We start from the raw sequence: 17,637 nt of genomic DNA, 5'->3' as shown, positions 1-17,637 counted from the left end.
TTACTAACTGGCATTCACGGCATGCCGTACACCACCTACGGACATTGCCATGAATCCCTGGCCAATAGAACCGGGCCATTATTTGGGCTAGTGTCTTATCCTGCCCCAAGTGTCCGGCCATGGGATTAAAGTGAGCCACCGGGAATATAAATTCCCAGCGGCTCTTTGGGATTAAAAGCTGTGTTATCAGTTCCTTAGTCTGAGTATCCTGCATCACTCGGTATAATCTATCCTTAATAATGGAAAAATAGGGGAAGGATGGTGTGGCGTTTGGCTAGAGAGTTTGACCATCGATTACTCTCACTTGGTCAAACGCATGCTGCAGAGTCTCATCTCGCGACTGCTCTAACGGGAAATCCGCAAGGGAATCCCCAAGAGAGGGAGGAGGAGCAGGCTGCTCCTCAGTCTGACGCGGACTGAGGTCTGATTACAGCCAGAGTCCACCAAAGCCTGATATGTATCCCCTTGGATACTCACCAGTATGCGATACGCTCTGGCCCGATCGAGGGCGGTCCCTGGTGCGTCGGGGATCCAGACCACCGCGCCCACCTCCATCGCCAATCACTGATGTTGGAGGTGCCCCAGTTCCCTGCAGCGCCAGCATACCAGCCCAGGCTCTCCCTCTGCACCGGTGTTCCGGACATCACTCACATGAGGTGGAGAAGACACAAACAAGGAAGTAGGAAATGGTAGGGCACCGCAGGTGCGGTGGGCCGGCTGGGGTGGAGCCAGCCCTGCCTCCGCAGTGGGGGAATGGGGTGAGGACGAGGAGCAGAGAGAGAGAGGAGAGGGGAGAAGAGGAGACATGCTGTCCTGCCATCGGAACGGCCGCCATATGGTCCTCCACCAGCTCGATGGCCTGATCCAGTGACGCTGGGCGATGGCAATGGACCCACTCCACTGTTCCTTCCAGAAGTCGGGCAACGAATTGTTCCAGCACCACCAGGTCAATGATTCGCTCGGCGTCGCAGTTGTCGGACTTAAGCCACCTCAGGCAGGTGTCCCGGAGTTGCTGGCCAAACGCGAATGGCTGGCTGACCTCTTCCAGGCGCAGCGTGCGGAAGCGCTGCCATTGCTGTTCCGGGGTGTGACCCACACGTTGGAGGACAGCCCTGCGGAGGTCCGTGTAGACCAGCCGGCTGTCAGTGGGGAGCTGTAGCGTGGCCAGCTGCGCCTCACCCGTTAGCAGGGCGAGGAGGCGTGCTGCACACTGTTCCACCGGCCAACCCCACGCCTCTGCTGCCTGCTCAAAAAGAGTGAAAAAGAGGCTTTAGGGTCATCATGCGGACCCATCATCGTTAGGGTGAGGTAGGGAGGGTCCGCGGCGGTGGTGATCGTGGACCCTGCTGACGCGAGCAGGTGCTGGAACGCCTGGCAATCTTTCTGCTATGCTAGCACCAGGGCTTCGAACCGTTGTTCCTGCTCCTTCCAGAGGGTGATCAGCACCTGATGTTGGCTCTGTTGGGCTGTGGCGAGGGCATGGATCAGGTCCTTGAAGGGGGAGGACTCCGTGGGGCTATTCCCTTCTGCACTTCATCCTGGGTTTCGGCACCACTGTAGAATCAGACCAGGTGGGTGGAGCACAGAAGCACAGCAGGCCAGAACTGAGTTCTCAAAAACCCTTTTATTTTAGCTTTTCAGCTTTACATTTCCTCTCCCAGGCATGCATGCACACACACACACACACACAAGTGTTCTGGTTGGGGGAAAGCTCTCCTCCTCTGCTCTCCCTCTCCTCTTATAGGGTGCGGTCACTGGGGAAGACACACAAACACAGGTTAACCCTTTGGTGACTGACCCCTTGAAAATGGTTCCTCCAGGAACTATGACTTTTCAGTTGTCAAGACAACAGAAGAACTAAAATACAAAAACAGAAAGATACGTCACAATGCTCTTGTGCACAAAACAAAATGCTCTTGTATTTTAGTTTTTCCGTTGTCTTGACGACTGAAATGTCATCGTTCCTGGAGGAACCATGTTCAAGGGGTCAGTCACCAAAGGGTTAATTCCCATCAGGTGCAGTGATTCTACCACTTACTTTCCCTGACTCCGCCCTCCATTCACAGACTGACACTTGACCATGCCCCCACTGCCACACTCTGGTAGGGTCTCCCAAGACACATTGGTTCCAGGGGAGGGGCCAGACTAAGAACAATTCATAGACACTGATGAAACGGCAAAGTAGGAGCTGCAGCATCTCGCCCAGGAGCAGGAAACCGGAGCCTCCTTCTGGAGCCAGACCTGGGAGGGGAGCTCACCAGGTCCCCTGGGGCCTGGCCAGGAACAGCCTGAAGAAATTACACAGAGCCACCTCCACCATGTGAGCTCACCACCTGCAAAGACAGGCGCCAAAGGTCAGGTGCATTGTGAGCTGGGTGGCAGGCAAAGGCAGGAGTCTTCGCATGCTGATCCTAAGCAGCGCAGACTAGTTCTTGGAATGTGGGATGCCACCTCTCTGGCAGGAAAAGAACCAGAGCTGGTGCCGGAGGCAGAGTGATACCGACGAGATACAGTTGGGTTCACCTCCACACATAGCACTGGTTCTGGAACCAAACTCCTGGAGAGGGGGTGGACTCTCTCCTTTTCTGGAGTTGCCCAGGGTGAGAGGCACCAGGTGGGTGTGGGGATACTCACGAGCCCCTGGCTGAGTGCCACTGTGTTGGAGTTCTCCCCGGAGAATGAGCGGGTCACCAGTATACAACTGCAAGTTGCTGAGAGGAAAACTGTGACTGTGGTTTGTGCTTATGCACCAAACAGCAGTCCAGAGTATTCAGCCTTCTTGGAGTCACTGGGTGGTGTCCTGGAAGGGATGCCACCTGGGGACTCCATAGCTCTCCTGGGGGGCTTCAATGCTTATGTGGGCAATGATGGAGAAACCTGGATGGGGGTGATTGGGAGGAATGGCCTGCCTGATCTAAACCAGAGCACTGTTTTGTTGTTGGACATCTGTGCTCATCATGGATTGGCTATAACAAACACCATGTTCGAGCATGAGATGGTTCATAAGTGTAACTGGTACCAGAACACCTTAGGCCAAAGATCAATGATTGACCTTGTGGTCATATCATCAGATCTGCAGCTGTATGTATTGGACACTCAGGTGAATAGAGGAACAGTGCTGTCAACTGATCACCACCTAGTGGTGAGTTGAATCAGATGGTGAGGGAGGCTGCTGGACAGACCTGGCAAACCCAAGCATGGAGTGAGGGTGAACTGGGAATGTCTGGCTGAGTCCTCTGTTCATGGGGTCTTCAATTCCCACCTCCAGAAGAGCTTTCCATGCATCCTGGGGGAGGTGGGGGACATGGAATCCAAATGGACCATGTTCAAAGCCTCCACTGTACAGGCAGCTGGTAGGAGCTGTGGCCAAAAGGTCATTGGTGCCTGTCGTGGTGATAACCTAAGAATTTACTGGTGGACACCAGTGGTGAAGGAAGCCATCAGGCTGAAGAAAGAGGCCTTTCAGTCTTGGTTGGCCCAGGGGTCCCTTGAAGCAGAAGGCAGGTACTGGGAGGTCAGAAGGGCTACAGCTTTAGCAGTTGCTGAAGCAAAAACCTGGGTGTGGGAGGAGTTCGGGGCCATGGAGAAGGACTTTCAGTTGGCCTCTAGGAAGTTCTGGCAAACTGTGTGGTGACTCAGAAAGGGGAAGCAGGGCTTGCATCAGGCTGTGAGCAGCTGGAGAGGAGAACTGCTGACCCAAACTGGGAATATTGTTGGGTGGTGGAAGGAGCACTTTGAGGAACTCCTGAACCCATCCTATGTGTCCTCCATGAAGGAGGCAGAGTCTGAGAAGCTTCACCCATATCTCTGGCAGAGGTCACTGAGGTAGTCAAGAAGCTCCTTGGGGGCAAGGTGCCAGGGGTGGATGAGATTCACCCTGAGAAGGGTCTGGACATTGTTGGGCTGTCTTGGCTGACATGCCTCTTCAGTGTCATGGGGAGGTCAGGTACAGTGCCTGTGGAGTGGCAGACCAGGGTGGTGGTTCCACTTTTTAAAAAGGGGGATCGGAGAGTGTGCTCCAATTATAGGGGTATCACACTGCTCAGGCTCCCCAGGAAAGTTTATTCCATGGTGCTGGAAAGGAGGCTCTGACCAATTGTCGAACCTCAGATTCAGGAGGAGCAATGCAGATTCTGTCCTGGCCATGGAATGGTGGACCAGCACTTTACCTTGGCAGGTTTGTTGGGGTGTTAATGGGAGTATGACCAGCCAATCTACATGAGTTTTGTAGATTTGGAAAAGGCTTGCAACCAGATTCCCCTGGGGGCTTTTGTGGGGGGGGGGGGAACTATGGGAGTATGGGGTATTGGGGTCATTGCAATGAGCCATCCGGTCCTTGTACAACCAAAGTGTGAGTTGTGTCCCTATTCTTGGCACAAATTCAAACATGTTTCTGGTGGGTGCTGGACTCTGCCAAGGCTGCCCCTTGTCCCCAATCTTGTTTGTGATATTCATGGATGGGATCTCAAGGTGCAGCCGGGGTGATGAGGGTGTCCGATTTAGGAACCTCAGAATTGCATCTCTGTTCTTTTCAAATGATGTAGTTCTGTTGACTTCTTCAGAGCATGGCCTTCAGCACACACTGGGATGGTTTGCAGCCAAGAGTGAAGTGGCTGGGATAAGAGTCAGCACCTCCAAATCTGGGGCCCTGGTTCTGTGCCTGAAAACAGTGGAGGGCTCCCTCTGGGTTGGGAGTGAGTTGCTGCCCCAAGTGAAGGAGTTCAAGTATCTCGGGGTCTTGTTCACAAGTAATGGCAAAATGGAGCGTGAAATGGACAGGTGGATTGGAGCAGCATCAGCAGTAATGTGGGTGTTGTTCTGGACCATCATGGTGAAGATGGAACTGAGCCAGAAGGCAAAGCTTTTGAGTTACCAGCCAACCTACATTCCAACCCTCACCTATGGTCATGAACTTTGAGTAGTGACCGAAAGGATGAGATCGCAGATACAAGTGGCTGAAATGAGCTTTCTCTGTAGGGTGGCTGGGCTCACCCTTAGAGATCAGGTGAGGAGCTCAGACATCTGGAGGGATCTTTGAGTAGAGTTGCTGCTTCTTCATGTCGAAAGGAGTCAGGTGAAGTGGTTCAGGCATCTGATGAGGATGCCTCCTGGGTGCCTTCCTTTGGAGGTTTTTCAGGCATGTCCAACTGGGAAGAGACCTCAGGGTGGACCCAGAACACACTGGAGAGATTATATACCTTATCTGGCCTGGGACTGCCTTGGGATCCCCCAGGAGGAACTGGAAAGCATTGCTGGGGAGAGGGATGCTTGGAATACCTTGCTTAGCCTGCTGCCACCACAACCCAATCTTAGATAAGCGGAAGGAAATGGGTGGTTGGATGGATGCTTTCCAGCAGTTTTTTTTTTGTACTCTATGCACTGTAAGCACACATACACATGTAGAAACACATGGCACTGGACTGCTCAGTGCGCGTGCGCTCTCTCTCTCTCTCTGGTTAATGGCTTCTCTCTGCCAACACACAAAGGACACGTATAAATAAACTGTCAACAATCTGACACAGGTGAGACTCATCACATGTTACCTGCTGGTTCTACCTGCCTCCTCTCCAATCACAGCTGATGCTTGACCACACCCCTGCTACCACACGCATGCAAACAGTTTGGGGATCTTGAAAACCATTGCAATGTTGTTTCATTGAAAGCCAAAATTATGTTTTGGCTCTAATAACATCTGAACAGACTGTGGATCCAGTGCAAATGTAAAGACCACCTCTTTCCACAGGAAAAAAAAAGATATTTTTTGTTTGCTTGTTTTTTAAAAGCAACAACAGGAGCTCAATGCATACACATCTGTTTTCTTTAAGAAGCTTAAATACATTATCAGGAATATTTTGTCATCTCGATGGACAAAAGAAATGGGTCTAAAATAGCTCAGTAAGTGTATGTAGACATCTCATAAATTGTTATTGGCTACAGGTAAAATTGGGAGTTAATAACTACAGTGTTTATAGGATCTTTTCCTAAATAAAATGCGCTTGCATGACTTGTGAAGGTAAAACAAAATCTTTGAGAATCAATAAGAACTGTCCATCAAAGCACAACCTACCAAATTTCTAACCAATCAAGGAGCACCCAGGTGTGCACTCATGGTGTGATTTAAAACCACTGCAATGTGAAATAAATTGAGAAAGTGAAAAAGATGCAATATCACAATAGATGGTCTGGTACAGAAAACAAACTAGCTGTGGAAATAGACTGAAACATTCGTGTGTGTGTGTGTGTGTGTGTGTGTGTGTATACAAAGACACTGATGGCTGGCTTGGTGAGTTCTCAGGGCATCATGAAGCCTCCCTGATATGGAAAGAAGGAGAAGTCTACCTGCTACCCTATAATGGGGAGGATGTCGGCTACTACAAAGCACCAGGTAGAAGATCCAGTTCACTGTATGATTAACTACAGCCATGACTGACACACACATACACATATATACACAGTAGTGCTTGAAAGTTTGTGAACCCTTTAGAATTTTCTATATTTCTGCATAAATATGATCTAAAACATCATCAGATTTTCACACAAGTACAAAAAGTAGATAAAGAGAGCTCAGTTAAACAAATGAGACAAAAATATTATATTTGGTCATTTATGTACTGAGGGACATAATCCAATATTACATATCTGTGAGTGACAAAAATATATGAACCTCTAGGATTAGCAGTTAATTTGAAGGTGAAATTAGAGTCAGGTGTTTTCAATCAATGGGATGGCAATCAGGTGTGAGTGGGCACCCTGTTTTATTGAAAGAACAGGGATCTATCAAAGTCTGATCTTCATAACACGTTTGTGGAAGTGTATCATTGCACGAACAAAGGAGATTTCTGAGGACCTCAGAAAAAGCGTTGTTGATGCCCATCAGGCTGGAAAAGGGCACAAAACCATCTTTAAAGAGTTTGGACTCCACCAATCCACAGTCAGACAGATTGTGTACAAATGGAGGAAATTCAAGACCATTGTTACCTTCCCCAGGAGTGATCGACCAACAAAGATCACTCCAAGAGCAAGGCGTGTAATAGTCGGCGAAGTCACAAAGGACCCCAGGGTAACTTCTAAGCAACTGAAGGCCTCTCTCACATTGGCTAATGTTAATGCTCATGAGTCTACCATCAGGAGAACACTGAACAACAATGGTGTGCATGGCAGGGTTCCAAGGAGAAAGCCACTGCTCTCCAAAAAGAACATTGCTGCTCGTCTGCAGTTTGCTAAAGATCATGTGGACAAGCCAAAAGGCTATTGGAAAAATGTTTTGTGGATGGATGAGACCAAAATACAACTTTTTGGTTTCAATGAGAAGCATTATGTTTGGAGAAAAGAAAACACTGCATCCCAGCATAAGAACCTTATCCCATCTGTGAAACATGGTGGTGGTAGTATCCTGGTTTAGGCCTGTTTTACTGCATCTGGGCCAGGATGGCTTGTCATCATTGATGGAACAATGAATTCTGAATTATACCAGTGAATTCCAAAGGAAAATGTCAGGACATCTGTCCATGAACTGACTCTCAAGAAAAGGTGGGTCATGCAGCAAGACAACGACCCTAAGCACACAAGTCGTTCTACCAAAGAATAGTTAAAGAAGAATAAAGTTAATGTTTTGGAATGGCCAAGTCAAAGTCCTGACCTTAATCCAATGGAAATGTTGTGGAAAGACCTGAAATGAGCAGTTCATGTGAGAAAACCCACCAACATCCCAGAGTTGATGCTGTTGTGTACGGAGGAATGGGCTAAAATTCCTCCAAGCCGGTGTGCAGAACTGATCAACAGTTACTGGAAACATTTAGTTGCAGTTATTGCTGCACAAGGGGGTCACACCAAATACTGAAAGCAACGGTTCATATACTTTTGCCACTCACAGATATGTAATATTGGATTATTTTCCTCAATAAATAAATGACCAACTATAATATTTTTGTCTAATTTGTTTAACTGGGTTCTCTTTTTATACTTTTAGGACTTGTGTGAAAATCTGATGATGTTTTAGGTCATATTTATGCAGAAATATAGAAAATTCTAAAGGGTTCACAAACTTTCAAGCACCACTGTATAAATAAATTTTATATATATACAGTGGTGCTTGAAAGTTTGTGAACCCTTTAGAATTTTCTATATTTCTGCATAAATATGACCTAAAACATCATCAGATTTTCACACAAGTCCTAAAAGTAGATAAAGAGAACCCAGTTAAACAAAGGAGACAAAAATATTATACTTGGTCATTTATTTATTGAGGAAAATGATCCAATATTACATATCTGTGAGTGGCAAAAGTATGTGAACCTCTAGGATTAGCAGTTAATTTGAAGGTGAAATTAGAGTTAGGTGTTTCCAATCAATGGGCTGACAATCAGGTGTGAGTGGGCACCCTGTTTTATTTAAAGAACAGGGATCTATCAAAGTCTGATCTTCACAACACATGTTTGTGGAAGTGTATCATGGCACGAACAAAGGAGATTTCTGAGGACCTCAGAAAAGGCATTGCTGTTGCTCATCAGGCTGGAAAAGGTTACAGAACCATCTCTAAAGAGTTTGGACTCCACCAATCCACAGTCAGACAGATTGTGTACAAATGGAGGAAATTCAACACCATTGTTACCCTCCCCAGGAGTGGTCAACCAACAAAGATCACTCCAAGAGCAAGGTGTGTAATAGTCGGCAAGGTCACTAAGGACCCCAAGGTAACTTCTAAGCAACTGAAGGCCTCTCTCACATTGGCTAATGTTAATGTTCATGAGTCTACCATCAGGAGAACACTGAACAACAATGGTGTGCATGGCAGGGTTGCAAGGAGAAAGCCACTGCTCTCCAAAAAGAACACTGCTGCTCGTCTGCAGTTTGCTAAAGATCACGTGGACAAGCCAGAAGGCTATTGGAAAAATGTTTTGTGGACGGATGAGACCAAAATAGAACTTTTTGGTTTAAATGAGAAGCGTTATGTTTGGAGAAGGAAAAGACTGCATTCCAGCATAAGAACCTTATCTCAACTGTGAAACATGGTGGTGGTAGTATCATGGTTTGGGCCTGTTTTGCTGCATCTGGGCCAGGACGGCTTGCCATCATTGATGGAACAATGAATTCTGAATTATACCAGCCAATTCTAAAGGAAAATGTCAGGACATCTGTCCATGAACTGAATCTCAAGAGAAGGTGGGTCATGCAGCAAAACAACGACCCTAAGCACACAAGTCATTCTACCAAAGAATGGTTAAAGAAGAATAAAGTTAATGTTCTGGAATGGCCAAGTTAAAGTCCTGACCTTAATCCAATTGAAATGTTGTGGAAGGACCTGAAGTGAGCAGTTCATGTGAGGAAACCCACCAACATCCCAGAGTTGAAGCTGTTCTGTACGGAGGAATGGGCTAAAATTCCTCCAAGCCAGTGTGCAGGACTGATCAACAGTGACCGGAAATGTTTACTTGCAGTTATTGCTGTACAAGGGGGTCACACCAGATACTGAAAGCAAAGGTTCACATACTTTTGCCACTCACAGATATGGAATATTGGATCATTTTCCTCAATAAATAAATGACCAAGTATAATATTTTTGTCTCATTTGTTTAACTGGGTTCTCTTTATCTACTTTTAGGACTTGTGTGAAAATCTGATGATGTTTTAGGTCATATTTATGCAGAAATATAGAAAATTCTAAAGGGTTCACAAACTTTGAAGCACCACTATATATATATATATATATATATATATATATATATATATATATAGGTGGCACGGTGGTGTAGTGGTTAGCGCTGCCGCCTCACAGCAAGAAGTTCCGGGTTCGAGCCCCGTGGCCGGCGAGGGCCCTTCTGTGTGGAGTTTGCATGTTCTCCCCGTGTCCGCATGGGTTTCCTCCAGGTGCTCCGGTTTCCCCCACAGTCCAAAGACATGCAGGTTAGGTTAACTGGTGACTCTAAATTGACCGTAGGTGTGAGTGTGAATGGTTGTCTGTGTCTATGTGTCAGCCCTGTGATGACCTGGCGACTTGTCCAGGGTGTACCCTGCCTTTCACCCGTGGTCAGCCGGGATAGGCTCCAGCTTGCCTGCGACCCTGTAGAACAGGATAAAGTGGGTAGAGATAATGAGATTATATATATATATATATATATATATATATATATATATATATATATAAAAGAAATAAACTACAAATTTAGAGATAAAAATTAACAAATTTGCATAAATTAAAAGGTTTGCAGATATACAGTTAACATAATTGTATTACAAATGTGGAATTGCACATGTAAGTATTGCACAGGTAGTATTGCACAAGTAAGTACGTAGGTATATTGCACAAGAGCCATTTTAACAGTGTGTAGCTAGCAGTTCACTGTAAAGTACTGATGCTGATGGTCAGTGCACACAGTATACATTCAGAGGGGTCTCTATAGATGTAGAAGTGATCTGGACAGTATTGTTCATTATTGTGAGGAGTGTCTGGTGCTGTGCTTGGTGAGGTGCCGGTTGTACAGTCTCACAACAGTAGGGAGGAAGGAGCTGCTATATCTCTCCTTAACACACTGCAGATGAAGAAGCCGGTCACTGAAGGAGCTGCCCAGTGCTGCTACTGTCTCCTGCAGTGGATTGGAGGTGTTCACCATTCAGGATGACAACTTGGCCAACATCCTCCTCTCCTCCATTACGTCCACTGAGTCCAGTGCACAGCCCAGGACAGATCCTGCCTTCCTAATCAGCTTGTTAAGTTTTTTCCTCACTGCTGTTGTGATACTGCTTCCCCAACAGACAACTCTATAGAATATAGCTGATGCCACCAGAGTCATAAAAAGAGATCAGAAGTGGACCCTGTATTCCAAAGGCCCTGAGCCTCCTCAGCAGGTGGAGTCTGCTCTGGCCTTTCTTGTACAGGGCGTGTGTGTGATCAGTCCAGTCCAGTTTATTGTTCAGATGAACACCCAGGTACTTGTAGCTCCTAATGATCTCAATGTCCTTTCCCTGAATGTTCACTGAGGTAGGTGAAGAGAACCTCATCCTGCCGAAATCCACCACCAGTTCCTTGGTTTTACTTGTATTGATCTGGAGGGAGTTCTGTTGGCACCAGTCCACAAAGTTTCTTGTCAGTTCTCTGTACTCGCTATCATTGCCATCTAAGATATAGCCCACAATAGTAGAGTCATCAGAGAACTTCTGTAGATGACAGATAGTTGTATCATATCTAAAGTCCACAGTGTAAAGTGTGAACAGAAATGGGGACAGGACTGTCCCCTGTGGAGCCGCTGTACTGCAGAGAATGGTATCTGACACACAGTCCTTCAGTCTCACATACTGTGGTCTGTTTGTGAGATAGTCCATAGTCCACGAGGTAAGATGATGGTCCACCCCTGGGCTCTCCATCTTACTCCTCAGAAGAGTCGGCTGTATGGTGTTGAAGGCACTGGATAGATCAAAGAACATGATTCTAACAGTTCTTCCTGCCTTTTCAAGAAGAGAGAGAGATCTATGAAGCAAGTAGATGACTGCATCTTCCACCTGATGCCTGGCTGGTAGGCAAACTGCAGGGGATCCATCGCTGGCCCCACCAGTGTGCGGAGATATGCCAGAACAAGTCTTTCCAGAGCCTTCATCAGGTGAGAGGTCAGCACCACTGGTCTATATCCGTTTAAATCGGTGGGGTGTGCAGTTTTTGGTATTGGAACTACACACGATGTCTTCCAAAGGACCAGCACTCTTTCCTGTTCCAGGTTCAAGTTGAAAATGTCCTGCACTATTCCACACAGTTGGTCAGCACAATGCCTCAGGAGCCCAGGGTTGATGCCATCAGGACCTGCAGCCTTTCTTGCTTTCATCTTACTCAGTTCCCTCTTGACTTGTTCTCTGTCAAAGGACAAAGAAGAGCACAGCTCAGTGCTAGGTGTTATGCATGGAGATGTGAAGCACTGAGCTGGAGGTATGATGGTTGAGGGGTGCTGAGAGAGTGAGAAGGTCTGTGAGCTGGGTGATGATGACCAGGAAGAGACAGTAGGAGTAACAGTGGGCTGATACTCTCTTCTTCTGGGCTGGGCTGATACTCTCTTCTTTTCATTCAGGAGAGCTTTGAGCTCAGGAGTGACCCAGGTTTTGTTGTTTGAGAAGCACCGTACTGTTTTAGTGGGCATAATGTTCTCCACACAGAAGTTTATGTAGTCTGTGATGCAGCTCTTGAGGCTGTCTACGTCCTCATGGGGCTCACAGAGAGCATCTCAGTCAGTAGTGCCAAAGCAGTCCTTCAAAGCCTCATCAGTCCAGCTTCTCACCTGTTGTGTACTGACTGGATGTCTGTGAACAATAGGTCTGTAGACAGGCAGGAGATGCACCAGGTTGTGATCAGATTTGCCTGGGGGGGGAGGGGTGATGAACTATATGCTTCCTTGGTGTTGGCATAAAACAGATCTAATGTCTGATTGTCTCTTGTGCTGCATGTTACATACTGTTTGAAGTTGGGGAGAGTGGAGGACAGGGAAGCATGGTTAAAATTCCCAGAGATCAGGATGAGAGCCTGTGGATGCTGTGTCTGCAGTCAACTTGTGACTGAGTGGATGACATCATATGCCGCATTCGTGTCAGCAGAGGGGGAAATGTAAGCAGTTATCGTGATAAAATGCTAGAATTCCCTTGGTAAATAATATGGCCTCATGCTAACAGCTTACAGTTCAATATCTTTCCTGCAGATTTTCTCTTTAATAGTGATGTATCCCAGGTTACACCATCTATCATTGATAAACACAGCCAGTCCCCCTTCTTTCCTCTTACCACTCTCTTTTGTCCTGTCTGCACACCGAATTTGGAAGCTATCAAGCACGATGTTAGCATCCGAAATTAGCTCAGTTAGCCATGTCTCCATAAACAGCATCAGACTACACTACCGGTATTCCTGCTGGTGCTGAGTCAGTGCCATTAACTCATCCATTTTACTGGGAAGAGAGCTTACATTCCCCATGTATTTCCCCTTGGTAAATAATATGGCCTCATGCTAACAGCTTACAGTTCAATATCTTTCCTGCAGATTTTCTCTTTAATAGTGATGTATCCCAGGTTACACCATCTATCATTGATAAACACAACCAGTCCCCCTCCTTTCCTCTTACCAATCTCTTTTGTCCTGTCTGCACACCGAATTTGGAAGCTATCAAGCGCGATGTTAGCATCCTAAGTTAGCTCAGTTAGTCATGTCTCCATAAACAGCATCAGACTACACTGCTGGTGCCAAGTCAGTGCCATTAACTCATCCATTTTACTGGGAAGAGAGCTTACATTCCCCATGATAACAGATGGAAGGACAGGTTTGTCACCTCTCTTCCTGGCACAACACTCAGCACCGGCACATTTTCCCCTTCTCCATCTCCTTAACTCCCATGGTATAGCTGGAATCTCCTCGGGGATCAGAGTGGTGTTACTGAGTGCTAGCAGCTGTTCCCTGGTGTAAACAATAGCCCCATGGCTGTGCGCTGGCTCCCCTGATGTGAGCACGAAAAGAAGTCCCCAAACAAGCAGAAAAAAACAAGTGTTCCGAACATAGTTTGTGTCGTAAAATAAATAGTAAGTTAAAAGAAACTAAGTAAATGGTGAAAAATTTAAAAAGAACATTTCAAAAAGGTAAAAAAAACCACAAGTAAAGAATGAAAAGTAAGAGAGGAGCTGCTGTAACTGGCTGCCACTCTTGAGGGGCAATGGAAGTTGAAAATAATAATAATAATAATAATTTTCACACATTTTGAAATTATAACATCTGTCTTAGAACTTTTTTGACTTATATATATAATATTATAATATAATTTCAAAATGTGTGAAAGACATCCCCCAGAATTCTACAAAGAAGGAATTCTCAGATGGAAACACCACTTGCAGAAGTGTTTAGACTTAAATGGAGGATATGTAGAGAAATAGCTTTGTTATTTTCATAAATAAAGATTTTTTTTCAATTTGTCTTTGAACTTTTTGACTGACCCTTATATATATATATATATATATATATATATATATATATATATATATATATATATATGGATTATTGACAATCATTTAAGCAGGACAATAAATGTTGATATTTTTTATTTTATTCATTTATTCAAGGTTTATTTGACATGGACAATGCACATTAATAAACATAAAATTTAAATGTACCAGAATTAGCCAAAATAGCTATTTGTCAGATGCGTGAGGTAGGTGGACGTATGTGCAGAGGTATCACTTTAATAATAAAGTGCAAAACACACACACAGGCTAACAATCCAAATTGACAGCCAAAATACAAAATGTGAAACAGGCAAAAGGGTCAGGCGAGGCACAAACAGGATATCAGAGGTAAAGCGAGAACTAGAACGTGAACCATGTATAGGAATCAAGAAACAGGAAATCAGAAACATGGGTAGTAAGGCTCGGTAATGCGTACTGGCATAGAGTAATACTTTGCACTGATTGTGCATCAGCACAGTCCTTAAATAGGTGCACACATAGCTCCTTAATTAAGTTTAGGTGTGCATTGTTAACTGCACACGTGCTGGAGTCCACTCTATGCATGCGCAGCCCGAGGTGCATCCTCAGGTGCACACACCACAGTGCACAGGACTGACAGAACCCCTCCCAAAGAGCTCCCACCAGGAGCGAAAATCCATCACACTTGGCTCCAGTGGAGGTTCGGGCTCAGACTCAGGACAAGACTTGGATTTTTGACTAGGAGTGGGCTTAAGCTCAGGACTTGACTTGGGCCGGATTCATGCTTAGACTCCGGACTTGACTTGGGTCTTGGACTTGGCTTGGATCCAGGACTGAAGGTGGACTCAAGCTCCAGGCTGGATTCGGGCTCTGGAGATGACTTGAGCTTTGGGCTGGACTCTGGCGCCAACTCAGGAGACAACTCAGGCTTGAGCTCTGGATCTGGCTTGGACTCAGGGCTGGGTTCAAGCTCTGGAGATGACTTGAGCTCTGAGCTGGACTCTAGCTCCAGCTCAGGAGATGACTCAGGCTTGAGCTCTGGATCTGGCTTGTACTCAGGACTGGACTTGAGTTCTGGAGATGACCTGAGCTCTGAGTTGGACTCTGGCTCCAGTTCAGGAGATGACTCAAGCTGGAGTTCTGGTACTGGCTTGGACACAGGGCTGGAATTGTGCTCAAGCTCCGAAGAGGACTTGAGCTCTGGGGATGACCTAAGCTCTGGACTGGACTCTGGCTCAAGCTCTGGAGATGGCTCAGGTTGGAGTTCTGGAACTAGCTTTGGCTCAGAGCAGGAAGGGAGCTTCAACTCAGGCTCCAGGCTATATTCGGGCTCAGTAGAGGACTCGAGCTCTGGAATTGACTTGGACTGTGGACTTGATTCTAGTTCAAACTCAGGACTTGGCTTGGAGTCAGGACTTGGCTTTAGTTCAAACTCTGGACTTAGCTTGGACTCGGGACTTGGCTTTAGTTCCAACTCTGGATGTAGCTTTCGTTTGAACTCCGGGCTTGGCTTGGACTCAGAACTGGACTCAGGCATGAGCTCGAACTCCGTCAGCGTGTTGCTTCGGTCCTGGTTAGGACCTGGTGGTGGGACGATGACAACTTCTTCATAGCCAGGAGGTGGCAGGACAACGACGTCTTCATAGCCAGGCAGTGGCGGGACAACAACATCTTCATAGCCAGACAGCAGAGGAACGACGATGCAGACGTCTTCATAGCCAGGTGGCGGAGAAACGATGATGCAGACATCTTCATAGCCGGCTGAGGCAGTGGTTGCTCCGTTGTCCTCTAACACAGGTTCCAGAAAAGGCTCAAGTTCAGGCATTTTTCTTGACTCTAACATCAGCACTGGAGCTGGCACAGGCACCGACTCTGGCATAGGCTCTGATGCTCTAGCTGACCCAGGCATTGGCTCTGGAGTAGATTGACGCAGGCTCTGACACTGGAGCTGACTCTGACACTGGCACTGGTTCTGACACTGGCTCTGACTCTGGAGCTGACTCTGACACTGGCGCTGGCACTGGTTCTGGAGTAGACACTGGCGTTGACTCTGACTCCGACTCTGGCACTGGTTTTAGAGCAGACATTAGTGCTGACTCTGACTCTGGCACTGGTTCTAGAGCAGACACTGGCACAGGCTCTAACACTGGCTCTGGAGCTGACTCTGACACTGCCACTGGAGCTGGAGTAGACACTGGTGCTGACTCTGACTCCGACTCTGGCACTAGTCCTGGAACAGACACTGGTGCTGACTCCGATTCTGGCAATGGTTCTGGAGCAGGCATTGGCGCTGACTCTGGAACAGACACTGGCACTGGAATGGATGCTGGCGCTGGCACTGGAACAAATGCTGGCACTGGAACAGACACTGGCACTGGAACAGACACTGGCACTGGGTCAGGTTCAGGCATGGGTTCTGATACAGACTCTGATTCAGGCACTGATTCAGGTACTGGTTCTGGCTGAGAAACCAGCTTTGGAGAGACAGCCTCTAGGAGGGGCTCAGGAACAACAGCCTCCTCTGCTGTCTCTACATCGGCCACTGGCAGGAGCTCTGGAGCAACGGCCTCCTTCGCTGCATCAGCCACTGGAGTGATTCCCCCCCAAAAAAAAAAAAAATTCCTCTTTTTCCAAAGATTCAAAAATAAACTTGAGCATGGCAAAAAACGTCTGTGAGCTTCGAAGGCATGGGTGCTCAACTCAGATCAGGTAATCCACCCATCTGCATGCTCATCCAGTAATAAACATTAGGATAAAGCTTACCCAGACAGGTTCTGGTGGCTTAGGCTCTTGGAGGTCCTCATAGAAGAAGTCACACTGCATGTTGAATCCCATAGGGTGATGTGTTCTGTAGTAGGGTGCCGGGCAGCGCTCGAAACTAACGGTGTCCCAATGTCCTGGGGACCATAAAAAATGCCATCGGGACACAAAATTATCATATCTGGGACAATCCCGGGACAATGGAAAAAAATAGATCTAGAAAAAAAGTTCTCCATTAATATTATTTACAAAGCCGTAACACATACGTAGACATTCACCTAATTTGTCAATTTTAATTTTAAAATGTTAACAGCGAAAAATACATAGTAGCTACACTTTCGATGCACCTGCATCCGTAGGCTACAGAGCAGCGCATTCTGTTCTAGAATCTTCGGCCGGAGTCCGCATTATATGGACTTGGAATGGAATTGCTACCGCACACGCTGCGCCGACTCTTGCCAGAACAAAAATGCTTAAGTGGTTGAAGCGGACCGACCGCGGGGAAGAAACTGAGAGCCCAGACATAACGTCTCCGGGACCTTCAGGATCCAAAGTGTCCTCACCTGGTCTGCAGGCAATGCTAGCAACTGAATGAACTTAATGAACACTGTTAGACACGTTATAAAATACAACAGGAATGATGTGGATGATATTGACGGAAGATACCGTTCAACAGAATAAGCGAGTTTTCTTGGTGTCTTTCTAGTTCAGAAAGTTTAGTCAGTCAGCAGCACAACTAGGCTCGGACCTGCCACTATGCTGATGTTCCACCCACGTTTCAGCAGCGAAAGTTCATAAAATGGATAACGGAAAGTTCATAAAAATGGGAAAGTTCATAAAAATGGATAACGGTAATGGATAGCGGAAAGTTCATAAAATGGATAACGGAAAGTTCATAAAAATGGGAAAGTTCATAAAAATGGATAACGGTAATGGATA

At 46.6% G+C, this 17,637-nt stretch overlaps 1 protein-coding gene across 1 annotated transcript in view; it reads left to right on the top strand.

Moving 5' to 3' along the window:
- lamc3 (laminin, gamma 3) overlaps nucleotides 1-17,637 on the top strand; it is a 574,068-nt gene that overhangs the window by 316,351 nt on the left and 240,080 nt on the right. Inside the window, exon 9 of the mRNA XM_060912770.1 lies at nucleotides 6,266-6,385. Within this exon, the coding sequence (XP_060768753.1) occupies nucleotides 6,266-6,385 (120 nt within the window). The remainder of the gene's footprint in view (nucleotides 1-6,265; nucleotides 6,386-17,637) is intronic.

Source organism: Neoarius graeffei, chromosome 28 (genome assembly GCF_027579695.1).
Source record: "Neoarius graeffei isolate fNeoGra1 chromosome 28, fNeoGra1.pri, whole genome shotgun sequence".
NCBI classification, from domain to species: domain Eukaryota; kingdom Metazoa; phylum Chordata; class Actinopteri; order Siluriformes; family Ariidae; genus Neoarius; species Neoarius graeffei.
Note: the sequence above shows the minus strand (reverse complement) of the source record. Positions and strands in the feature narration are given on the sequence as shown.